The sequence below is a fragment of the Papio anubis genome, chromosome 18 (genome assembly GCF_008728515.1).
Source record: "Papio anubis isolate 15944 chromosome 18, Panubis1.0, whole genome shotgun sequence".
Classification (NCBI taxonomy): domain Eukaryota; kingdom Metazoa; phylum Chordata; class Mammalia; order Primates; family Cercopithecidae; genus Papio; species Papio anubis.
Genome location: NC_044993.1, coordinates 1217187 through 1243425, shown reverse-complemented (window position 1 = coordinate 1243425; position 26239 = coordinate 1217187). Strand labels below are relative to the sequence as shown.

General features: G+C 61.0%; 1 protein-coding gene across 1 annotated transcript in view; it reads right to left on the bottom strand.

Annotated features, from left to right (window-relative positions):
• PIEZO1 (piezo type mechanosensitive ion channel component 1) overlaps positions 1–26239 on the bottom strand; it is a 68830-nt gene that overhangs the window by 29191 nt on the left and 13400 nt on the right. Inside the window, exon 2 of the mRNA XM_031658625.1 lies at positions 3942–4037. Coding sequence (XP_031514485.1) covers positions 3942–4037 — 96 coding nt within the window. The remainder of the gene's footprint in view (positions 1–3941; positions 4038–26239) is intronic.

Below are 26239 nucleotides of genomic sequence, written 5' to 3'. Positions count from 1 at the left end.
CAGGGGAGGGGCTCAGCATGGCCCTTGCCCACCCAGAAGAAGGTGCAGGGGGCCGGGCACGGTGGCTCACACCTTTGGGAGGCCGAGGCAGGTGGATCACCTCAGGTCAGGAGTTCGAGACCAGCCTGGTCAACATGGTGAAACCTGGTAGTCAACATGGTAGAACCCTGTTTCTACTAAAAATACAAAAAATAGCCAGGTGTGGTGATGGGCACCTGTAATCTCAGCTACTCAGGAGGCTGAGGCAGGAGAATCACTTTTACTTGAACCTGGGAGGTGGAGGTTGCAGTGAGCTGAGATCGCGCCACTGCACTCCAGCCTGGGCGACAGAACAAGACGCTGTCTCAAAAAAAATAAAAATAAAAATAAGGTGCCGGGCTCCCCTTCCAGCTTGCAGGGCTCTCAGGAGGAAGCAGGAAGGGGCGGGGAGGCCCCAGGGCACCACAGACCGGATGGTTGACAGAGCATGGACCTCCCCCAGAGCCAGAGCCCTTGGACCCCTGCCCAGCCTGCAAAGGCTCAGGGGCCCCACCATGGCAACGTCCTGATGAGTGGTCCGTAGACACCACCCCACACCTGCTGGACGAGGGCCGGGCCTGATCCGTGGGGAGTGTGGAGCTGATCCTTGGGGTGTGCACGGGAGCCCCCCGGAACCTGATCCGTGGGGTGTGCATGGGACCAGCCAAGGGACCCAGGGTGCCTTGAGGCTGAGCCATGACACCCACCAGCGACTGAGCTAGGGCTGAGCTGCAGGGCCACGAGAGGGGGCTTTTGAGGCAGAGGATGGAGACTACACAAGGCTAGCACAGCGGGGGGACCAGTGAGGCTGAAGAGGGTGGCAGGGCCTCTCTGCAGGGGGCATGGTGAGATGGGGGGGTGGTCTCTCTCCAGACAGCAGGGTCAGTCTTGGAGGTGGGTTTTATCCTAAGGCAGGATGGGGCTTCTGAGTCCCTAAATGACAAGCAGGTCTGTGGGAGCCGACCCCTGTGGCTCTGCCTGCAGCCCCGCCTGGACCACCAGGGTCTGTTCCCACCGCCCCAGCCCCTCTCCTCCCTGCTCAGTCTGAGCTCAACCTCCAGCCCCGCAAGGGTCAGGCTGACGCCTACAGGGGGACCAAGGCCCGGATGGCGTCAAACCTTCCACCAGGGCCGCGCCAAGCCCAGCAGCTGCACAAATCATAAAGCCCTGGGCACTCGGCTCGGGCAAGCCTCACACTTTCCTCTCTCCCTCCCGGAAAACTGGGCAGCGTCTCCATCTCTGAAGGGCCCCTGAGGAGGCTCAGGCAGGGAAGTCCTCCCGGGTCCACTCCAGATCTTCCCAGCCCAGCTCCTCCCCTGGCCTGGCTGGACGCCTGCCTTCCCTCACTGCCGATCAAAGGAAAGTGTTTCCAGTTGCGCCCGGGGCATGAAATATTTACGGAACAAACGGGAAACGCCAGGGGCCTGGGAACAGATAGCACCGGCTCCACAGAGCAAAGGGGAGGCCCAGGATGGGGACCAGGATGGGGAGGTGCCCACCCATCCCCAGCCATGCATCCTGGAGAGGTTTTGGCCTCGGGTCCCAGCGACTCCCAGCACTCGGCCGCACTGAGCCCCTCCCCAAAATGCCTCTCTGCACCCCTGAATTCTACCCGTGACCCAAGATCAGTGCCTGTGCTGGGCACAGTGACTCGCACCTGTAATCGCAGCATCTTGGGAGGCTGAGGCAGGAGGATCACTTGAGCCCAGAAGGTGGAGGCTGCAATGAGCCATGATCATGCCACTGCCCTCCAGCCCGGACAACCAAGCAAAACCCCCACTCAAAAAAACAAGCACGGTAGCTCATGCCTGTAATCCCGGCCGAGGCGGGTGGATCACTTGAGGTCAGGAGTTCAAGACCAGCCTGACCAACATGGTAAAACCCCTGTCTCTAAAAAAATACAAAAATTACCCGGGCATGATGGTGGGTGCCTACAATCCCAGCTACTCGGGAGGCCGAGGCGGGAGAATCACTTGAACCCGGGAGACAGAGGTTGCAATGAGCCGAGATTGTGCCACTGCACTCCAGCCTGGGTGACAGAGCAAGACTCCGTCTCAAAAACATAAGTATAAAAGACCAGTGCTGGCCGGGCGCAGTGGCTCAAGCCTGTAATCCCAGCACTTTGGGAGGCCGAGACGGGCGGATCACGAGGTCAGGAGGTCGAGACCATCCTGGTTAACATGGTGAAACCCCGTCTCTACTAAAAAAAAAAAAATACAAAAAACTAGCCGGGCGAGGTGGCGGGCGCCTGTAGTCCCAGCTACTCGGGAGCCTGAGGCAGGAGAATGGCGTGAACCCGGGAGGCGGAGGTTGCAGTGAGCCGAGAATGTGACACTGCACTCCAGCCTGGGTGACAGAGCGAGACTCCGTCTCAAAAAAAAAAGTAAAAAAGACCAGTACCCGCCCCAAAGCACCCTGAGCTAGGAGGGAACCTGTGGGATGCTTCCAGCCAGATGTCGCGAGGCTGGAGGGTGGCCTCCCACCTGCAGCTGGCAGAATGATGGACCCCAAAGATGCCTGCATCCCAGTCCCCAGAATCTGTGAACACGGGAGCTCACACACAGAGGGGAGTCCAGGCAGCAGACGAAAGCTGCTCAACAGCTGATCTTAAACCAGGGAGGTCAGCCTGGATTAGCCGGGTAGGCAGATGGGACGCAGCCGCAGGGCTACCGTAGGGGGAGAGGGAGCAGGAGAGACGGGGTGTGATCCTGACCCCACCCCACTGGCTCTGGAGATGGAGGGAGAGGCCCCAAGCCCAGGAAGGTAGGCGCCTGGAGCAGCTGGAAGAGGAAGCAAATCCTCCCCAGAGTCCCCTGGAAAAATGCAGCCCGGTGGACACCTCACAGCCACACACAGGCCCCCATGCAGCCAACCTGCTGCGTCCAGCACCTCCCAGAAGGTGGTGCCCAAGAGCGTGTCCCCACAGTCATGCCCCCCGGTCCTGCTTGGCCTCTTCTCCGCCCTCTGCTGGGGAAGGTCTCTTGTTCTCTACACTTGCCCTCCCTGGGGACCTTCCTTCCTTTCAGCCGCTCTTCACCTTCCAAAACCCAAAGGCCAGCAGAGGGCCCGGCCCCACCCACGTTTGGCCCAGGGCCTTTGGGGACAGGTCTCTGAGTGTTTCTTCCAAAACCCGCTCTCCTAAAATGTGGGCACAAAATGGACATGGCCCCCACAGGGCAGGTAGGTGACACGTCACAGGATGGAGGGTTCGCCGCCACCCTCATCACCCAGGCTGCAGGCTTGGCGCGTGGCCTCACTGCCCTGTTTGGAGGATATGGGAGAGAAGCACAGTCCTGGCCCAGCTCAGACTCCAAGGTGGTTCCCAAGGCGGGCCCCAGCTCCCCACCGGCAAGTGGGTCAAGGTCAACTGAGGTCCAACTCCACGGCAGGCAGCGGGAGGGCGGTAGAGGCGGCTGGAACTTCCAGGCCGCCAGAGCCTTAGCAGGGAGGAAAAGTGCCTGCAGCCTGCAGGGAGCGGGCAGTTGGGGCCCACCTACTCCCTGTGGCCTCCCAGGGGACACAGGGACTCCACCCCCGTGGCCCCCTTTGCCTCCAACAGCCCCTGCAACACGGATCAGAAAAGATTCTGAGCTTAGCTTGGGGTCTACGATTAAAATAAGAAACTTTGATGGCTGGCATGGTGGCTCACAGCTATAATTGCAGCTACTTGGGAGACTGAGGTGCGAGGATTACTTTAACTCGGGAGGCGGAGCTTGAAGTGAGCCAAGATCGCGCCACTGCACTCCAGCCTGGGTGACAGAGTGAGACTCCATCACAAAAAAAAAAAAAAAGAAATTTTTCTTGGGACTCCTCACCTTTCACCCCGGGCGGTTGAAGGTGAGGAAAGCTGTATGAATTTTGGCCCCAAATGAATGTCCACCCCCTCCCACCCTAAGAGCACGGACGGGGTCCCCTGGCCTTACCTTGGAGGCTGTGCCGGGTGGGGCCAGGGAACCAGGGCAGCAGCAGCAGGAAGAGCAGGTAGACCAGCGAGAGCCCGCTGAAACGGAGCAGGCAGGCTGTGGGGAGATGGATGTCAGCTGCGTTGCCAACAGAGGATGGCCAGCCCCCACCCCAGAGGACAGCGCACCCACGGCCCAGCTCGTCACACCCCCAAGGCCATGTGCCCTGTGAGTGCTGCCCTGGGCCGGAGCAATGGAAGCCCCCATGAGCTTCCGTACGTATCTCACGCACACCACACCACGCCACGCCACGGGCACCAGCCTCCCAGTGGGGCACTAAGGTTGTGACCCATCTTCCTACCTTGCTTTTCTTCCTTTAAAAATGCTATTCTTGGGCCGGGCGCGGTGGCTCACACCTGTAATCCCAGCACTTTGGGAGGCCGAGGCAGGCGGATCACTTGAGGTCAGGAGTTCAAGACCAGCCTGGCCATGGTGAAACCCCGTCTCTACTAAAGATACAAAAATTAGCCGGGCGTGGTGGCGGGCACCTGTAATCCCAGCTACTCGGGAGGCTGAGGCGGGAGAATCGCTTGAACCTGGGAGGTGGAGGCTGCACCGAGATCACGCCACTGCACTCCAGCCTGGGTGACAGAGCAAGACTCCATCTCAAAAATCAATCAAACAAAAAATGCTATGATTCCTGCGCCCAGCACGTGTCTGGGAGCCCTCGCACAGGTATGGGGTGGTGGGACACAGTGTGCCCTCAGCCCAAACGCTCTACATGGCTGCACTTGCCGCAGCCGCCGCACTGTGTCCCGTGTCTGCCCTCCTGCCTCTCTCAGAAGGTCCTGGGGCCTGGCCTCCCACCCTCAGCCTGAGAGCCCGGCCAGTGTTTGCATCAGTCCCAAGCACACAGCTCCCACGCGGGGTCTGCCTGGCACTTGCACTGATCGGACAGGGTCCGGAGTCAGGGAGGCTGCGCCTGCCACGCTGCAGCCAGGCCTGCTTCCTCCTAGGAACGTGAGGTTTGTCAGGAGATGAGGGCTGGGACCTGATGTGGTCTACTTGCAGAGGACCTGGGGGGCCACTCAGCCTTTCTGGGGCTACCGGGGAGGACACTGGGACTGGAAAGGCGCTTCTTGCTGCCTGAGGGGCACCAGCAGCCCACTCTCCACCCGCCACCCTCCACCCACCCTCCAGCCGCAGGGCCCTGGTCAGGAGGCTGAGGAAGGAGGCCACAGTGAGCTCAGACCCGTGTCCAAGCGAGACCCCTGGCTGCTGCTCCCACCATGACCCCAAAGTCCCAGCCAGGGTGTAGCCAACTGGGTCCCTCCACAGTCTGGCTCTGTGCCCAGGGGAGGCCATGTGTGCCACTGTCTGCCCCATCCTTGGTGCCACAGGAGCCCCAGGAAGTCTGGAGGGAGGCCCAACCCAGCCCAGCTCTCACCGTGACACCCACCTGCCCCTCAGTCCCCAGGACCCGAGCCTCACCCTAGACCAGGGGCATGGAAAACGCAGGGTGAGTTAGAGAAGGCACAGGCAGAGGAAGACCCCGACCTCCACGGATAGCACGGGAGGCCTGGCCTTTCAGCCTGGGGGGCCTCCAGGCCTGTCTCCCCATTGGCACCATGGGGCTGATGCTTGCACCTGAAAGGGCCAGGGGCACATGGCAAACTCAGCAAGCAGAGCCCCTCCCTTCCCACCCTCAGCAGCTTCACCCTTCCACCCTCCCAGAAGCAGACACGAAAGGTTCATGCTCGGGACTGCTACGGGCTGAAGGCGGCCTCGGCTTACTACACGCGTCGCAGAGTCCAGGGCTCCAGGGGGCACCACCGCCCTGCTGGACACAGCAGCCTTCCCCAGCTCCCCCAGGAGCCCTCCCTAAAGTTAACATCCCCACTTCCTCCCATTAATGCATCAAGCATAGCCATCGGCTCCATGCTTTTAAACCTAAAGTTTTTTGATGATTATACATTTCCATAAAAAAAAATCAATAAGAAATGGCCCAAGAGGCAGGAGGAAAATGCATTCACAGCAAAGGCTTCTGAAGTTTGCGCTTGTTCCCTAGAGCTGCACTTTTCAGCCGGGTGGGTTCTGCCCCAGCCCTGTCCACAGAGAAGGCGGCACCTCCCCTCTGCACCTGTCCGGCCAGGTGGCAGCCGTCCATGCGTCCATCAGAGCAGAGGAGCTCACAGTCTGACCTGCCAGGAATGGCCAATGCTGAACAAGTTCAGGTGCACCAGGGTTGGGTTCAAAGCCCGTGGCAGAGCGCCCTAGTGTGGCGTGGACACCAGGCAGGGCTCCTGGAGGCAGAAGTGTAGGTCCTGGGGATGAAGGTCGCCAAACCCTGAGGCTGTGGGGAGGCCAGGGAGGTCGTACCGTGGGTGCGGTTTCCTTTGGGAAAACGAAGAAGTTCTAGAGATGGGTGTCGGTGACAGCTGCACAACTATGGGAACGTGTTTACCGCTGCTGACCTGTGCCCTTAAATGTGGCTAACATGACAAACTTTAGGCCGGGTGTGGTGGCTCACGCCTGTAATCCCAGCACTTTGGGAGGCCAAGGCAGGCGGATCACTTGAGCCCAGGAGTTCGAGACCAGACCGAGCAACATGGAGACCCCATCTCTACAAAAAATTACAAAAATTAGCCAGGGATGGCCGGGTGCGGTGGCTCAAGCCTGTAATCCCAGCATTTTGGGAGGCCGAGACGGGCGGATCACGAGGTCAGGAGATCGAGACCATCCTGGCTGACACGGTGAAACCCCGTCTCTACTAAAAAATACGAAAACTGGCCGGGCGCGGTGGCTCAAGCCTGTAATCCCAGCACTTTGGGAGGCCGAGGCGGGTGGATCACAAGGTCAGGAGATCGAGACTATCCCTGGCTAACATGGTGAAACCCCGTCTCTACTAAAAATACAAAAAACTAGCCGGGCGCGGTAGCGGGCGCCTGTAGTCCCAGCTACTCGGGAGGCTGAGGCGGGAGAATGGCGTGAACCCGGGGGGAGCTACAGTGAGCGAGATCCTGGCCTGCGCTCCAGCCTAGGAACCTAGCCAGACTCGTCTCAAAAAAAAAATACAAAAATAAAAAAAAATAAATAAATGACTAAAAATAAAAATCTGGCTGCTTGAGGTGAGGTGTGAGCCTGTAAGTCCCAGCTACTCGGGAGGCTGAGGCAGGAAAGAATAAGTAAACCAGGTGGAGCTTGCAGTGAGCTGAGATCCAGAGCCACTGCACTCCAGCCTGGTGACAGGCAGTGTCTCAAAAAAAAAAATTAGCCAAGGGATGAAGGTGCATGCCCCTGGTCCCAGCTACTCCGGGAGGCTGGTGGGAGGATCCACTGCTTGAGCCCAGGAGGCTGAGGCTGCAGTGAGCCATGATCGTGCTGTTGTGCTCCAGCCTGGGCGACAGAGTGAGATCATCTCAAGAAACAAACTATAAAATGGCAAGTTTTATGGATATATATTTTGCCAGAATAAAAAAATAACCAGCCCCTGAAATCTGCAAAGGATTGTCAGAAGCCAGAGCCTGAGGCTGCAAGGGGCTGGGGCTGGAGACGAGGCAGGTGCAGGGGCTGAGGATGGAGATGAGGGAGGGCCTGGAGCCGGAGACCTCCCTGACCACCCTGCCCCTGGCCGAGCCAGAGGGGAACCTTGAGGGACAGAGTGGAGTCAAAGGCAGAGGACGATGGAGGGCGTGGGAGGCACTTTGGCAGGGGTTCCCCAGCAGCTCAACGTCACCCGGCAGGGCAAGTCCCCTGCCTGAGACCAGGACCCACCACGGGCCTGCCCTGGGGTGATCAGCAACATGCCCCCCAGAGTTTGTTCACTCATTCATTCATTCATTCATTCATTCAATACCCAGCAGGCCCCACCAGGCAGCGGGCTTGGTCTAGGGTCTGGGGACGTGGTGGACACTTGGACAGAAAACTAAGGCTTGTCCCAGGTGGTGGCCACTCACCAACAACACAGACAAGGAAAACGCTCAGAGAGGCAGAGGGCTACTTAGCCCAGAGCCCACCCGCTCGCCCGGGGATGGGCTGAGACAGGCGGGCCCTGGCTGGTCTCCCTGGCGCCATCTTTTCTGTCAGCCTTGCCGCAGACACCAAGCAGGGGCGGCCTGAGGGGTGGGATGAGAAGGGGGCTCGGGGTTACAGCCCAGCCCACCATTCCTCCCATTATCTGGTCTTGGGGTCCTCGGAGTAGCCAGCTGGCAGGGCAGGAGTGAGGAGGGGCCAATGCTCCAATCCCCCCATTTTCTTTTTTTTTTTTTTTTTTGAGACGGAGTCTCGCGCTGTCGCCCAGGCTGGAGTGCAGTGGCGCGATCTCGGCTCACTGCAAGCTCCGCCTCCCGGGTTCACGCCATCTCCTGCCTCAGCCTCCTGAGTAGCTGGGACTACAGGCGCCCACCACCGCGCCCGGCTAATTTTTTGTATTTTTTAGTAGAGACGGGGTTTCACTGTGGTCTCGATCTCCTGACCTTGTGATCCGCCCGCCTCGGCCTCCCAAAGTGCTGGGATTACAGGCGTGAGCCACCGCGCCCGGCAAATCCCCCCATTTTCAGATGGGATGGGCTCTGAGAGGGGAGGAGCTCGAGGCTGGGTCAGGCCAGGTACAGGCGTCCCTGGCCGCCCAGGGTCACGGCTTTGAGGCAGGAGTCTGTGTCTCCAGGCTGGAGATGCAGTGAAAGCAATCTTCCGACTCACTGCATCACCGGACTCTCCATCAGCTATAACTGGGACTACCCGGCCGCTACCTTTGACACAGGCGAGGGTTTCTCATGACCAGCCAGGATAATCTGTCTCCTGACTGCTGTGATCCACCGCCTCCCGTGAATGCTGGACCAGCAGTACAGCCTCATCAGTAATCCTGACTTTTGAAACCCTCCTTGTATCTGCCTGTGTGTTGTCTGTCTCGGCCAGAGGGTGCTGTTGGACGGTCACAAGTGTGTTGATGTGGCCTCAGCTGTGACTTTGTGGGCTGCAAAGCCAGAGGGGAGACACCAGGCAGCAGGCTGCCTGGAGGGCGGCATTACTTTTGGCCCAGGTTGGCTCCTAGCTTAGGGCAGGTCCAGGCTTAGGTGGATCAGTCTCAGGCAGAAGGAGAGAATTACGGCCAGAGGGAGGTGGGGTCGAGACAACCCAAGGAGGCGAGGACAGGGCCTGCCCTACCCTGTGGCTCCCCACGTTCCCATCAGGAGCTGCCAGCCTGGGCCTGTGACCCTGTGAGGGTGGTACCTTTTCCTGAGTCAGCAGCAATGGGATGGGGTCAGAGGCGGTGGCTCCTGAGCTGACTCCACTAGCCCCACTAGCACCGCCTCTTGTGGCCCACATCTCCAGCCCCTCGGGGAAGCAGAGAGTCCGGCCATCACCCATCCCAGACCCTCATCAAACCCAGCTGAGGGGCTTGCCTACAGCCGGGGCCCGGGAGGCTGCCCCCGCGGTAGCTGCTGGGCCCTGGGTACATCCAAGGGCTGGGCTGGCCTCTGCTTTCAGTGGAGTGCTGGCCAGGGGAAAGCCACAAATGCCATGGTGGTAGCCAGGACCACACCCACTTCACCCGGAACATTCCACGCAGAGGGGCTGGACACCACCGCCACTGTGGGAAGACCCTGCCACAGGGATGTCAGATGCAGAGCCCTCCCGCCAGGGCCTTGGCTCCTGGGATGACCCAGCTGGCCCACACCCGGGTGGGAGAGGAGAACCTGCCAACCCTGGATTTCCCTGTGGCGACCGAGGGCACGCCGCTCGAGCCTGGCCTCCTCTAACATGGGCTGAGCCAGAAGCCCGGTGAGGAGCCTGAAGGACCTGTCACAGGGAGGGCTGCCGGCTGGGCAGCTACAGCCTGGACACCTCACCTTTCTCCCTCCAGGAGCCACTTGAGACCCAAGGCCCGGGATTTTTGAGCCCCCCTTGAGGCAAAGTCTCGTGAAACAGCGGTCACGGCCTGTGTGACCCCACACCCGCTTTGAGGGCCATGAGCCAAGCTGGCGAGAGCAGGAAGTGGTGCAGAGACAGCGGCCAACAGGACCAGGTGACCGGGACCCACAGGGCTGAGGCTGCACAGCAGAAGCCGAGCAAGAGGCGGAGCTGGGGGCTTCGTGTGAGCCAAGGCCCCAGCCGTCCTGCTCCCACACCTGCACAGGAGCTAGCTGGGACTGGAGGGCCCCAGACCCAACAGCTGACCCTCCCACCCTAGGACACTTTTGTGCCCCCAGGGAGGGGCTAACCAGAGAGGCGGGGCCTTGCCAGCGGCCATCCGCGTCACCACCGTCCCCAGTGCAGGCCGCGGGGCAAGGCCTAACCAGAGGCCGGGGCCTTGCCCTGCGGCCTCGCGTCCACCGTCCGCAGCCCATCCGTCACCACCGTCCCAGTGCAGGCATGGGGCAAGGCCTGGCACCAGGGCGGGGCAGCACCTGCGGCCCCATCTGGCCGCCGTCATGGCCATCCATGCCGTCCCAGTGCAGGCACACGGGAGCAAGGCCTAGCTCAGAGGCGGGCCGGCACCAGCGGCATCCGTCACCACACCGTCCCCAGTGCAGGCGTGGGGCAGGAGCCCCTGGCAGAGGGGCGGGGCCAGCACCTGCATTGCATCATGTCACCCGTCATGGCCATCCGTCACAGCTGCCTGCCCCAATGCAAGGCTGGGGCTGGGCGAAATCGGCCTATATAATCCTGTGGCACTGAGGACCACAACTGTCACCCCCACTTTGCAGATGAGGAGATGGAGCAAGCCTGGGACGAAGCAAACAGCCAACACCCCCGCCCCCGCCATGTGGCTCAGGCCTGGCTGGCTGTGGGGACAGAGTAACTTTATTTAAATGCTAATCTGCTGATTAACCCCGGGTCTGGGAATGCCTCCAAACTGTCTAGTTGATGTATCATATTTATGCAGGAACACCTATTCCCTGGCATTCATATGCAGGAAAGGAAAAAAAAAAAAACGCCTAGTCCTCGTAGGTTTCCTCCTAAACAAACCTGAGGCTGCAGAGAGAATCTGGCCACCCACCTGCCGCGTTCCCAGCCACCTGCACATTCCTCCCAGGGCAAGATACGAGCCCCAGGTCAGGCGTTTGGGTTCAGAGCTCTACCTGTCTCCAGGCTGCCCGAGGCCATGTTTCCGTCTGTAAGTTCCCTCCAGTAAATAGCCCAGAACCAACACACTTGCTCTGTCTGCCTCCTTTGATTTCCCAGCTCCTTCAGTATCTGGGTGTTGCTTTGATTATACCACCTTTTCACAGAACAGTGGCACCTACCCTCGAAGCCACCACCTCCAAAGGGGACAGAGTGCTGGAGGCACCACCAGAGGACAGGGGCCCCCAGGCCAAGAGCTGCAGAGCAGGCCTCACAGGAGAGCCTCAGGCAGTGGACAGGTGGGGACCGGGTGGGACCAGCAGGTCTGAGACAGTGGTGGTCAGGAGTTAACCTGGCCAGCAGGTCCCGACATGAGAAACAGGGGCCAGGGGGCAGGGCTGTAATTCCTGGGTTCCCAGCACAGGGCAGAGCCTCAGTGTGGGGGGCCGCCCAGGAGCCAGGACAGCAGGGGAAGGAAGGACGGGGGCCTGGAGTCCAGGTGCTGCCCAGCGCTTGCATCCAGGGTCACAGGACTGAGCGGTCAGAGGTGTCCTCAGTCATGCAAGGCGTCACACACCAGGCAGGGAGGAGCGGCTCTGCAGCCGCCATCTGGGAGCCTCAAGGGTAGTCTACACCCTCGGGGTGACTGTCCACTCCTCACGGGCACCAGGCCACAGGGAAGGCATGCAGGACGCCCACACACCCAGCCCAATGTCCACTAGCAGCTCAGTCTTAGGCATGGAGGCACCTGCCCAACCTGGGTGCCTAGAAGGATCCTAAGAGACCCCTCCACAACCTGGAGTCAGCCGCTCCGCCCCGGGACTCTGGACCCACCAATGGCCGGCACTGGCCGCTGGTGCAGCCGGGTGGGCCGATGGACTGTAAGGATCTCCAGTGTGACATGTCCTCAGGGACCACACCCACCTGAGTGCCGTACAAAACTGGTGGCTGGGGCTGGGCACAGAGGCTCATGTCTGTAATCCCAGCACTTTGGGAGGCCAAGGCGGGCATAGCACCTGAGGTCAGGAGTTCAAGACCAGCCTGGCCAACATGGTGAAACTAAAAATATAAAATTTAGCCTGGCGTGGTGGTGGGTGCCTGTAATCCCAGCTACTCAGGACACTGAGGCAGGAGAATCACTTGAACCCAGGAGGTGGAGGGTGCAGTGGGCCAAGATCATGTCACTGCACTCCACCCTGGGCGACAGAGCAAGACTTCTCAAAGGAACTGTAGCCATGGGCTGGACTGAGATCCCATCTCCACCCTCTCCAGGGCTCAGCTTCCTTACCTGGGAAGCAGGAGAGCCCGAGGGTTGGAGTCTGTGACCTGGGTTGGAGTCCTGGCCCTGAAGGAGCCGGGCTGCGGGGTGGAGCAGGGCCAGCTGCCAGGGCTAGAGGCATCACCCTCCTCGGGTCCTCCCGACAACCTAAGGGCGGCACCATCCCATCCTACAGGCAGGTGAACCGAGCCCAGCACGACCCACAAGAGACTCAAGTCACAGACAGGCTCCCCAAGCAGCCTCAGCTCCAGCAGGTGCCCCAGGAGGCAGGAAGGGTCTGGGCCAGTTAACACAGATTTCACAGACTCCAGCCAGCCCCAGAAGGTGCCACAGAAAGGCCTGGCTGGACATCCCTCTGCCACCCTCTGTGCCTCTACTTCTCTGCCCAGACCTAACTGGCAGAGAGGATATAGGGCTAGACCAACAGGCCCTCCGGGGTTGAGGGCAGAGCAGCTGAATCCCAGGAGGAATCCCCAGGAGCTTCCTCAGCCATGTGGTCCAACTCTCAAGCCCAGGTGGGTTCCCGGCAGTGGCTGCCCGGCCTCTCCTCCCACAAGGGGATGGCCATCAAGGGGCAGCGACCCTCTTGGCCTGTGTCTTTGTGCACCGGACCATTTGTGGTCTCAGACTAGTTCCTTGGTCTGGCATTCAAGGCTCCCACCACTTTGGGTCCCCTTGTGTCAGCTGACCCTGTGGGCTTCCTGCCACTCCCCAACAGACCAACATCCTGCTGCATCCCAGCCTTGGCCCCAGCAGTGCCCTGGCCTGGTGGCAACCCTGGCCTCTGTGAGCTCCGTCGCCACCCATCGTCACTCAGTCATCCCCAGGGCTTCTCCTGCTGTGATGCCAGTCACACCTGGGGCTCACGGCAGCTCATGCATAACTGCTTCTCCCTGAGCCTGTGACGGGGCAGTGCTTGGAAATGCAAGCCCACCACCCCCACTCCACAGGCACCCACGGACCCACAAGACACAGCAGATGCGGGAACAGCCTCAGCACCCACCCGCAGAGTGGGCCGGGCAGTAGGGTGTGCGGCGGAACCCTGTGTGTCATGTCTGTACGTGCCCTGTAAAATTACACCACTGGGCTCCAGCCCTGACCCCTCACAGCTGCTGAGATGACCACAGATGAGCCCAGTCTCTTCTGTCTTACTTTGTGCATTTATAAATCAAGAACCGTAACCCCCTCCTCACAGGATTGTTGCAGAGACAACAGTGCCTGATGCATAGCATGACAGAGCAAGCGTGCACCAAGCTCTGCGGCACTGCCGAGAGATACAAGCCACAAAGAGTCAGACGCCTACCATTCCTTTTGTGTAAAACTGAACTTCTGCATGTCTGGGATATATAAAAAGGGCCAGGAAGATCCACACCAAGCCGCTGTGTTTGCAGAAGAGGTCCTTGGTCCCTCCTACCCACAGCATTTCCCTTTTCTACAAGGGGAATGTTTTCATGCATTGTTGGAGTTATCAACAAGTGAACTGGCCAAAAAGAAAAAGGACTGGAGGGAACAGATGGGATGGAAGCAGGGCAGGTGGCTTGGTCCAGCCTTCCTCTCATCAGAGGGAACAGAAGCTGGAAAGGACGTGAGTCGTCTGAGTCCCCAGAGCTCACCGCGGCAGTCACGGGACTAGAACCTGGGCCTCCCTCCCGGCCGGGGCAGGCACTTTGCTAGGTCTTGACTTCTTTTGCTACCAGCTGAGCATGGGAAGCTCCGAAAAGGGCCGGGTGAGGGCGGGGAGGATTAGTTCGCAGATGACAGCTGCCAGGCCAAGGCAGCTACAGGGAGCCGGGGTCCTGGTCCAAGCCCCATCTGCCCTCCCCCCAGCCTGCTCCAACTCCTGCAAATGCGCTCTCTGCCTTATTTGGCTTGGAAGAGAAACCCATAAACACTTCTGTGCTAGTGCTTATGCCGGTGGGCGGGGCTGGGCAGAGGAGAAGAGGAAGAAGAGCAGACGTGGTATGGGCAGCTCCCGGCGGCTGCTGCTCTGCCCCACTCTGCAAGGGAGCCTGGTGGGCCTTACCTGCCATGACGCCAGGCAGAGCACAAAACCCAGACCCAGACCCAGAGGGGCCATGAGGGCTCAGGCGGATCTCACCTTTATGGAAGAAGGAGGCTGGCAAGGCTGGCAAGGTTGGCCCAGGGGACAGGGGGAAGCCAGCCCGCCCCCAGACGCCCCCCGCAGCCTTCACAGCGAGGTCTATGGTGAGGTTCACACAGGCCGCATGGCCTACCACCCCACAGCCCCAGCACAGGAGCCTTGGAGAGCAGACAGAGGTGGAAGCTGTGTGGGGAGGGGACCTGGGGGGCTCCCCTAATAGAGGCCGAGCCTGCCCAGGCCCACCTTCACCAGGCACCCTGGCCTCCAGGCCTGCTCCACACATGCTCCCAAACCCCAACGGCTTCAGTCCTTCTCTGCACGAATCCCCACCTGCCCCTCCAAGGCCCCAGCGGATGTGACCCGACCCACCCTCCACAAGCAAAGGTCTTGCCTCTAATGCCCACCACCCCAGAAGCCCACCCCAGCCCTCACCAGCAGGGCCTCTGCGCCCTTAGTGACCCCGGCCATGGCTACAGACGGCTACGCCACAGGCTTCGCTCCCCCGGGGCGCTGGACAGTCTCAGGCTGGGACCCTGCAGAGTTCTCTGTCCATCCTACCCTGCCCCGAGCTGAGGACTGGGGAAGTCCCTCTTCCCGCCTCATGGACAAAGGAGAGTTGAGAGAAACTCACGGAAAAGGTCCTGTCTGCACCCTCTGTCCGGCAATAAGACAGAAACGGGATTCTAGAGCCCTTCACAAAACTCTGAAAACCTCAGAGACCTTCGAACCAACCCCTGCCATCTCACGGGAGAACCCCAGGCCCTAGGAGAGCAGGCTCTGTCCAAAGGCAAAAGTGGGACGCGGTCATGGGACAGGCAGCACCCAGGGAGTCCAGGACAGGCAGGGCCCGAGGGAGCCACTCGCCTTCGAGGCAGCCAGGGCCCAAGGGGAGCCACCCTGCCTTCGAGGCAGCAGGAGGTAAATGGAATGTTCCTTACCTACTTGGAGCCCTGCCAGCAGCCTGGGGCACCGAGGAATTTCTGGAGCATTTAATTAGCTCGGTGCCTGGGTTTAATTAGCTCGGTGTCCGGGTTTAATCAGCTCAGTGTCCAGGAAACTCAGTTTTATGGCTCATCTGACCTACACGGGGCAGGGTCCTGCAGGCCTGGTGGCCGCTGTGGGCTGGGCACCCACCGCACCTGCCACAGCCAACTGCTCTCAGACCTGCTGGTGTGGAAAGCCAGGTCACCCTCCCAGCCACACTCAGCCTGAAGCCCTCGGAGGGTTTGCAGGGTGCGGGTGGGTCCGCCTGTGAACAAGGTGACTGTGCAGGAACAGAGGGTCAGCAGGCACCTGCTGCACACAGCCACGTGGGTGGGACTGGGGGAACTGTCTCTGCCCAGGGAGTGGGGCAAAGCCCACAGGGTCCCGCAGGCATCAGCCCCTGGGATTCTCACACAAGCCAAGGGTGACTCCAACACGCCCATTTCACAGATGAGCACACGGAGGCTGCAGGAGGGAGGGTTCCCCAGGCGACTTGTGGTGGGCGGAACAGTGGTACCTGTACATCTGGGCCTGAGCTCTTGTGGCGCTGCCCTAGCCCAGGAGGGCACCAGGCTGAGTGACTTGGAGGGCACGATGGTGCTGACCAGAGGCCCAGCAGCATGGCCCGAGGCAGATGCAGTCTGGTCCCAAAGCCGCTGCCTTCCGGTCCCCACACCATGGCAGCCGTGCTTGCGGGGTGGGGGCGGGTGAGCTGGAGGTGCCTTTGCGTTCTCCCCATGCTGCTCAGCACCCCATCCTCATCTTCTTGGTACTTGGGGTCAGCAGTGAACGACCCGCAGCATGGCAGGAGACCGAGCAGATGTGAGAACGCCCCACCCCACGCGTGAGACATCCCCCACATCGGGGCCTCGGTGGCCCTTACCCCTTCCCCCGACCCTCCCCCCCCCCCACGCGTGAGACATGCCCCACGTCGGGGCCTCGGTGGCCCTTCCCCCCTTCCCCCGACCCTCCCCCCACTGCCCTCCCCGCCTCCCCGACCCTCCAAAGGGCCTGTCCTTCCCCACAGATGACCAGCAGTGCTGCCAGGGTGTGGAAGCCTCAGCGTTTTTCTGTGCTGGACTCTCCTGGAGGGTCAGGGATCTGGGACTCATCCCTCAATAGCCGAGAAGGGGACAGATTCCAGGGCGTGGGTGAGGCCCGCGTTCCAGAGCAATCCCCTGACTCTGCCCAAGTGGGTTCCTCTCTAGCCTCTTCAGAAAGGGAGGAAACCAGGGCTTATCTGGGCAGCCATCTCTGGCACAGATACAGGTAAAGAGGTGGGGGACAGTGGGTAGAGGGTGGGGGCCCAGGAAGGACGCGGGTCCCCGAATGTCTGACGGAGCCAATCCTATGCCTCTGCTGTGCCCTGGGAAGGGAGCTGGACCAGGCGGAGCCACCTCTGTGGGCAGCAAGGCCTCCCTCCCGGCCCACCCTGGGGTCTGGGCAGAGCCCAGATGAAGAAGGGGCCCCCGCTGGCCTCTGCACGCAGCAGGCACTCAGAGGGGCGGTGACAAAGTAAGGCCTCCAACTCAGCTCTCCTCCCTTCACACACCATGGCCTCTGCCACCTGAGGTCAGCGACTGGCACAGGGCACTCTCCTGCCATCCTCGGAGGGTCCAAGTGCATTGGCCCTGCCCACCCATCTGAGCTGCAGGCACTGCCCTCCTGGATTCCTGCAACTCCACAACCCCAGGGACGGCAGGACCCCCTCCAGCCTCAAGGAGAGGATGTGTCTGGGGAGGAGAAGGGGCTCCTGACTGCCAAGTGTAGACCCCCAGCAGCGCCACGGCCGGAGTGGTCTGCCAGGTCTCCCGCGGCAGCCAAGGCAAGGGTGGGGCAGCCCCTCAGGTCCCTCAGCAGCCTACAAGTGCTGAGTCAGTTCTGACGCTGCGCTCTGTGCCAGGAAGTGGCTCCTGTTGTGCCACTTGTCAGATGGGGAAACTGAGGCACGGTGGGCTCACAGGGCGCTGTGTGGACAGTGTGGCCTCCCACAGCTTCAGCTGCCCTGCACACAAGCCCTGACCAGGCGTGGCTGGGAAGGACAGCCAGCCACAAGCTGGCCCCTCAGCCAGAAGCTATGAGCACATGAGTCCCACGGGCTCTTTCCTGGGACCCCCGGCCCCCAACACGCCCGCGCCCTCGCCTTGCACCCGGCAGCTCCAGGCTCAGGACTAGGAATCGGTAGTCCCCTAAGAACCACAGCTTTCCACGGACTGCTGTCACGGGGGGAGCCCGTCCAGAGGGTACACCCAAAACAGTCTGGCCCTGGGGTACCTAGACAGGGTGCGGGTCCAGGGCTGGAGCCAGAGACGTCCGGCGTTCCAGGTCATGATTCAAGCCTGCCCAGGGGCCAGCTGGTGAGCTGGCAGCCAGTGTCCTCCGGAGACAGGGATGAGACGCAGGGCCAGCTCCTGGCAGCTCAGGGCACTTCCGGGGGCCCAGCTCCCCAGGAGGGCCCTGCTCTCGGCCTCAGCCTGTGAGTCGCTCCTGTGTGAACGGCGTGGCCCCAGGCAGAGGCTGGAGGTGAGCAGAACCGGCTGAAGACCGCAGTCAAACCCCGGCTTCTTCTCTGGGACTCTGTCTCTTCATCTAGAAAGTAGCGGTGGGCCGGGTGTGGGGACTCCTGCCTGTAATCCAGCACTTTAAGAGGCTGAGGTAGAAGGTTCGCTTGACCCCAGGAGTTTGAGACCAACCTGGGCAACACAGGAAGACCCCATCCCTATTTAAAACAAAACAAAACCAAACAAACCAGATCAGGAAGGCACTGACGTGCCTCGTCACCTGGAGCTGCTGGCCAGGGTCTAGTGTGGTACAAATGTGCACAGTGAAGAGCTGGGTCAGGGCAGCCCTGGGGTAACAGCCGGTAGGTGCTCCCTGACACTCTCTGGCTGACCCAGGGAGTGGACAGCACATTCCACAGCCCGCGTGGACCACACTGATTACACTGATTAGCACAAGATCTTAAAGTTCCAGGTAAACAAGGTCGCTCTGTGACCTGGAGCTGGCCCCGCCCCCAGCATTCCAGACTAATTGAGAGGGTAGGATTCCTGCAGAGACGGCCCATTCCACCCGAAATGAAGGCTTTGGAAGCTAGGAGGCAGCTCTCCGGGCTCTGTGAGGCCGTCACAGCCAGCCTGCCCCTGGCACAGCTGTACACCTGCACACAGAGTCGGCACGCAGGGGTCAGGCGTGGTTGGAAGCCCATGGTTCAGAGGGGTTTCAGGAGCCCACAGCCTCCTGGGGGCCAGAGTGCATGATGAGCCACAGTTAGCACCAGACGCTGAGCTGGGTCCTCAGGGAAGGCTTCCCTGGAGCAGGACCCAGTGGCAGGAAGGATCTGGGAACATCAGATGCAAAGGTCCTGAGGGAAAACCCAGAGGTCACAAAGCTGCGGAGGGCGAGGCGGGGTACGAGGCAGGACGTGCTGTGAAACACGGGGTCTCGGCCACAGGAGATGGGGTCCTCTTGAAGCCCCAGCAGCGAGCAGGCGGCAACGCCTCCCCCAGGTTCCTCCAGGCGCCCAGTCTCCACATAACCCATTCTTTCTCCAGAGCTGAGGTCCACACCACCAGCGTCACTGGGCCCTAAGCAGGTAGATGCTCAGGCTGAGGCTCACCCAGACCCAGGCGCCATGTTCTAAAGCGTCCTCCGGGAAACACGAGCGTGCTCTCCAGGCAGAGATCACGCACCGACATTCCCCTGCCAGGCCAGGCATGGTGGCTCACGCCTGTAATCCCAACACTTTGGGAGGCTAAGGCAGGTGGATCATGAGGTCAGGAGTTCACGACCAGACTGGCCAACATGACGAAACCCCATCTCTACTAAAAATACAAAAATTAGCTGGGCGTGGTGGCACGCACCTGTAATCCCAGCTACTTGGGAGGTTGAGACAGAGAATTGCTTGAACCTGGGAGGCAGAGATTGCAGTGAGCTGAGATCGCACCACTGCACTCCAGCCTGGGCAACAAGAGTGAAACTCCGTCTCAAAGAAAAAAAAAAGAAAAAAGAAATGCCTCTGCCATGGCCTGCCTTTGACCCCCAGCGTCATGCCATGACCTCCCAAAACAAGGACTCCGCCCTCAGCACCAGGGGCAGACACTGGCGACCACTCCAACCACAGCCCCAGCAACTCACCCCAGAGAGGCAACGAGGGTTTCCTAAGAACCCCGGCCACTGAAAACCTCCCGGGAGCCACCTCTCAGGAGCGGCACTGCCTTCCAAACACAGGTACCCGGCCCCGGCAGACCTGGCTGCCCACTGTGTCCTCAGCGGTGCTGGGCCCAGGACAGAAGCTGGGATGCTAACTCAGAGCCCTTACCCTGTGATTCACCCAGCGGTACCCAGCCCCCCTGCCCTGACCAGCCTGGCCTGTCTAGACTGCCCCAGGGCCCAGCCACAAGCTGGCCTGCTCTGTAGGGACTTCCCCGGCACTCAGGGAGGAATGCTGCCTGGCCACCTCTCTCGCAGGCAGGGTTGGGGAGGACTCACCAGCCACTCGGAGGCAGCCTGCAGAGGAGGGGTCATGGGCAGGTGTCTGGTCACACCCCCTTCAGAACCTTGCTCTCCCTTCCCCCCAGGCCACTGGGGCAGGGCAGGAGAGGGAGGGGAATCTCAGGGCAGGTGTCTGGGACGGTCACCTATCATGTCTGTGTACTTCTGCAGGAGACTGGTGTCTGGTCCTAGCTCAGCCCTCCCCCTCTGTGCCTTGAGTTCTCAGTAAGTGAAATGGGGACAGAATTGGGCACCTGCACCAGGACTGTCTTGCCCTCCCAGCAGATGCTGCCCCAGAAGCACTGCCCGGACACGTGGCCAGGTGAGCACCTCGTAGAACTGGCACAGGGCTGGACAGCAGCACCTGGAGCCTGGCTTCCTGGTCCCTGGAGAGCCCAAGTCCTTATCTCTAACATTTTTTTTTTTTTTTTTGAGACAGCGTCTCACTCTGTCGCTCAGTCTGGAGTGCAATGGCACAATCTCAGCTCACTGCAACCTCCACCTCCTGGGTTCAAGCCATTCTCCTGCCTCAGCCTCCTGAGTACCTGGGACTACAGACACCCGCCACCACGCCCGGCTAATTTTTCTATTTTTAGTAGAGACGGGGTTTCACCACATTGGCCAGGCTGGTCTCAAACTCCTGACCTCAGGGACCCGCCCACCCGGGCCTCCCACGGTGCTGGGGTTCCGGGCATGAGGCCGCGCCGGCCGCTCTCTCCGTTCTGAGCAGGTGCCGAGGTGGGCGGAGGCGTGACCAGAGTCAGCGCGGCGGTGTTCTCAGTCGGCAGCTTGGGTGCCGCGGTCGCGCCCACCGGTGGGGTGTGAGGTTGATTCACGTGTCGGGGCGGCTGGGCCACGCTGCCCAGTTTAGTAAAAAATACCTGGTATGTAGGTATTTTTTAACTGAGATTGATTTAAAATCAGCAGACGGCACGAGGGACTCATCCAATCGGCGGACGGCATGACGGCCTCATCCAATCGGCGGACGGCACGAGGGCCTCATCCAATTGGCGGACGTCACGAGGGCCTCATCCAATCGGTGGACGGCATGGGGGCTGCTGCCTCCTCCTCCTCCTCCTCCTCCTCCAATTGGCGAACGGTACGAGGGCCTCATCCAATCGGCAGATGTCATGAGGGCCTCATCCAATCGGGGGACGTCATGAGGTCCTCATCCAATTGGCGGACGTCATGAGGGCCTCATCCAATCGGCGGACGGCATGAGGGCCTCATCCAATCAGCTGTAGGCGGGGGAGTGACGCCTGAGGCCTGGAGAACTTCCCAGGATGGCCACAGAGAAGCCTCGCTTGAGCGCAGCGTGGACCCGGAACTGCAACAGCGGCTCTTGCCAGCCAGCCCGCCCTGCGAACTTCAGACGCGCCAGTCCCACAATCGCGTGCGTCAGCTCCTTAAATATCCATTTCGCAGGCAGACAGACATAATCAATATACCCTGCCTGGCTCGCGCCCAGGATCACCAGCCCCGGAACCCGGCCCCAGCTGCTCTCAGAGCCACAGGGACAGTCCCCTCGGGCCACGGGGGCCGGGGCCACCCCAGGCTGGAACCCTGGGCCCAAACCGGCTAGAGTGGGCCTCAGTTTCCCCTTTCCATAAAATCTCAGAGATCTTTCACGTTCCTCTTCTCCACTTTCGAAAGTTTTTAAAACGCACAGAAGCACAAAGTGACACCCAAGTGACAGTCGTCACGGTCGACCTGTGCGTGCTGTAACGACTCCGCCCGCACGCACGCGCGTGTTCTACCACGCACGGCTTTCCCATCGGCTTCTCCATCGATCGGCTTCCCTGATCGATTAGCTTCTTCCCGGACTGAGCCGCTGTACTCTCTTCACACATCTCCCCACTGCTCTCCCTCCCCATAAGGAAACAGTCTCGTGAGTTTCGGGACATTCTTCCGGGAAGCAGCCATTTCCGAGCTCTGGAATCCATCCAGGGCCATCTGCGAGGGCATCCCTGGACTGTGGCTGTGCTCAGACCCCCGGGCCAGGCCCTGCCCATGAGGAAGGAGTTCAGGGGACTGTGCTGGGAGACCTTTGACTCACAAAAACAGCCCCCCCACAACCCAGAGCCCCCCCAGCCCTGATCCCCCAGAGACCAGAATGACTGAGGCGGGAGGGAAGGGGACTGGCCACAAGGTGGAAGCTTCAGTCAGCTTTGGAACTCCCCTACTGCAGGTGACTGGCTGGGGTGGAAGCCACCAGCTTCCCTGCAAACCGCTGCTCCACTCCCATCTCTCTCAGGACCCCAAGGGCCCCATGCCATCATGTGCTCGACCACTGAGCCAGACCCCGCATTTGCAGGGGTAAGCCCATGTCACCCTCAGCCACCTAGGAAGGCAGAGCCACTGCTGTCCCCACTCAGAGGAACCAGGGTTCCCATAGGTCACAGAGTGAGGCCGCCCAGCCAGGGAGGGGCAGAGCCAGGCCAGAACAACTCCACTGAGCCTTCCGCCTCAGGGTGACCACCCTGCCCTGCCCTACAGCCCGGACTCAGGACTAGAGCCTTGAGGGATCGAGGGGACTCAAGCCAGCTCCCATCACTGCAGGTCAAAACCCACACTCCCTGACACAACCCCCAAGCCCTCGCCGACTTCCCGGACCCCCTGACAGCACAAGACTCACGCACATGCTCCTCCCACTCCCTTCCCCGGGTCCAGACCCCAGGCCCTCCGGAGGGGACCCCATGGACCAGACCCTCTAGAGCAGAGGCCTGCAAAGTGGGACCCACGAGCCCCCAAAACCACGTGTCACCACAGTCCTGGGGAGAGGGGCCCAGGGCCCAGCCAACCTCATGGGCCCAACCTCGCTCCAGGGCTGCCAGCTGGTGGGGGCAGGGGCTGGGCTCCTCTTGTTTGGCCTGGCACACTGCCTGGGCCTCGCAGCCCCTCCCCCCACACCCCAGCTTGGCTCCCGGACCTTGTGGCAGGGTGTCCCCATAGCTGTTCCCACCACGGCAGGCCGGCTCCAAGAAGCTCCCCAGGCCAGGAGGAGAAGCTGATTAAGTGGCCACTTAACAGCAGAGTGGGTTGTTCCCTCTGCGGGGTGGGGAGGGGACTGGACGGTCCTGGCTAAAGCCTGGTTATGCATGTGCTCAGTTCCTGGAAAAGGGGGAGCGAGAAAGAAAGACGGACACACTGCCCTCTCACCCACCACATCCTGTTTTTATGGAAAACTAATCCAATTCCTAACAGCAGAGCGAGCAGCCGACCTCGCGGGGGTCCCGGGTGGCCCTGACAAGCGGCCTGTGGGCGGGGGCTCCCTAGTCTGTGTGGCAGGAGCTGGTCCACAGGGCAAGAGCGCTTCCCTCTCAGCCACTCCTCCCTCCTCCCTGGGGAGAGGCCAGGATGGATGCGCCCTTCCTGGCAGCGAGGGGCTGGCTCGCTGTCTCCACCCCTGCAGCCTCAGCCAGGCCCTGCTCCCTTCTAGGCCTCGGCCAGTCTGTGTGGGGGGTGGGGGGCGCTGCCCACAATGGGCAGGCCAGCGACACTGCAAGCTGCAGGGCCCAGTCCTGGGCACAGTAGCACTGTGGCTGCAGACCCTGGGATTTGGAGCCAGAATAGCCCTGGCTGGGGCCAGCTCCACTTTGGCAAAGCAAGCTGGGCCTCAGTTTCCTCATCTGTACAGTGAGGACACCAGCCCTATTCACTGCAAAGGCCACACACTGAGATGTGCTAGGACACAGCAGCACCGGCACTCACTCTTACTATGCAGGGTGAGGGCCCCTCATCCAAAGGGGCCAGAAGTATTCCCAGTTTGGGATTTTTCTGGATTTTCGAATATCTGCACATACATAATGAGATATCTTGTGGACAGGACTCAACACAAAATTCTATTTACATTTCAATATATACCTTGTACACATACCCTAAAGGCAGTCACGTAATTTTATTTGTGTAAATAGTGACAGGGGTCTATGTTACCCAGGCTGCTCTCAAACTCCTGGCCTCATGATCCTCCCGCCACGTCCTCCCAAAGTGCTGGGATTACAGGCGTGAGCCACCACGCCCGGCCAGTTCTGGCTTTTGACTGTGACCTGGCGCATGAAGTCAGGTCTGGAATTGTATTTCACTTAGGTTTGGATTTCAGACTTGGGAACTGGGATGCCCAGACTACAGCATCCTTGCATTTTCCCTACCAATATGAAGACAGACCTGCGGAACGCCTCAGCAGCGAGGGAGCTGTGGGACCGGCCTCGCCTCCTCTCCTACCACTGCGCCTGACCGGAGCCCCACCTCATGTCGGCCGGCTCCATTCCTGAAGGTCAGGGCCAAGCCTGGGGACCTGCAGCCTCAAGTCAACAGCAGGGAGAGGACCCCAGGCCTGGCTGTCACTGCCTGCCTCCAAGGACCTGGGTCAGATCTGGGGCTAAGGCTCAAAGGGAACATGTAGCTCTGGTGGGCGGAGCGTGGTGGGAAACAGGGAGGGGCCAGGGTGGGCGGGACCAGGACAGGCCTCAAGTCGCCTCTGCTAGCTCAGCGCTGGCCCTGCTCCTGCGCAGGTTAGAGGGACAGAGGCGGGCATGGGGCAGAGTGCAGTAAACAGATCCCCTAGGGGGTCGTACCCCTTCCAATGCCAGATGGTGGGGCAGTGGGGGGTTCTGAGACCCTGCTAACCTGCTCCAACCTGGAGGCTCCGGACCCCCAGGCCTCTGCCCCCAAGAGAGGAAGTGAGGGACTGTTGATGCATAGCCCGTCCCCGGGGAGGAGGACTGATGCCTCCCAGGGTGTCCTCGCTGCCCGCAAGCTCCAGCCCCTCCCCACCCTCTCTCCAGGCAGAGAGGGCACAATCCGGTCTTCCTGAGCCTCGGTCGGTGGGGACAGAACCTGCCAAAGCCAGAGGAGGCCTGCAGGCAGCCCCACGGGACGGCCCGGCACGCAGCTCCCAGGACGCATCCCCGAGACCTCTCAGCCTGCTACCTGCACACAGCCCGCTCCCCCGTGACCCGGTCACAGCTGCCCCCAAGCCGGGCCCCGCCTGCATCACTTTCTGGCTGTGGACCTGGGAGGTGGCTGGACCTTTAGGAGCCGCAGTTCCTGTCTGTGGGGTTGGGGGACAGCAGTGGCTGCCTGGCCGGGCTGTTTGGAGGATGGCACGGTGGAGTGCGGGGCGGGGGAGGTCTCACTCCTTCTCACTCCCAGCCCTGGCCTGGCGGCAGCTCGCTACCGCAAAAGGTCGAGCCCACCGACCCTGGGAGTGTCTAAGTTGAAATTCTGCCAGGACACTGGGCAGGGCATTCTCCTCAGGGGCAGCTCCAGAACGGCAGTCCATCAGGAGAGGTGGCCGTTAGCTCAGGGGCCCCGGCATGGGCGGTGCCTGCCTGGGCTGCTCCCTTCCCCCTCGGCCTGGACATGGTCCTGGGTGGGGGTGCTCTCCTGCCAGCTGCCCAGCATGTCCACCACCTGGTGCCTTCACTGCCAGTGACTCAGCCAGGCCAGCCGGCAGCCCAGTCGTGCCAAGTCACCCTGAGCACACCCCACGGTTCCCACGGAGCAGCCAGGTCCGGGCCAGGCGTCCTCCACTGGGCCCCGCACAGCCCCACCGTAGGCAACACCAGCCACCACCAGAGTCTCTGGGCCTCACGTCCTCACCTGGGAGACCCCTGACATGCCCTGGGGGCTTGGGTGAGGAGCTCCTTACTATAGGGATCTAGTGGGTGGCACTGGAAGGACTCCCTGTCCTCACACGCCCTAAGCGCAGGTGATTAAGAGGCTCTCGGGCCTCTCATCTGCAGGAGGGGCCTGGGCGGAGTGGCTCCACCCCCTCACATCCTGCTACGTGTTGTAAAGTCCTTCCGCCCCTGTCACCTGGCAGGTCGTCCTGGTCCCTGAGAGCCAGAGCCGTGAGGCAGAGCAGGGCAGGCGCCAATCTCACAGGGAGATAAAAATCAACCGTGTGAAGGGCCCCACAGACAGAGCAACCACTGCTGGCACCGGGCCCAGCCTTGCAGGAAACCTGCACCCAGTAACCCCACTTGGGAGGACCAGGCCAGTCCCACTCTTAAAGATGAAGTGCTGGAGGCTCAGAGAGGCTGAGAGATTTACCCAATCACCAGCCCAGCGGTGCTCAGCAGCAGAGCTAGGACTGGGAGCCGCATCTGGCTGTACAGAGCTGGGGTCGCGGCGAAAACAAGAAACCAGGCCAGGCGGGGCTCCCATCCCACCGCCTCCCTTGCCCTGCAGGCCCCAAGCCCAGCAGGCAGGGAGAAGCACGCAGCTTTATTGACTAGGGGCTCGGCTCCCCACAGCTCACGCAGCTGCTGGGCTCAGGGGCCACAGGCACCCAAGCCTGAACTCCAGCAGGGCCACTCTACAAGTGCCCTGTGACAGTGTCCAGCGGAGGTCCCAAGCCAGCTATGGGTGTTCCCCTCAGCCCAGTCAGAGCAG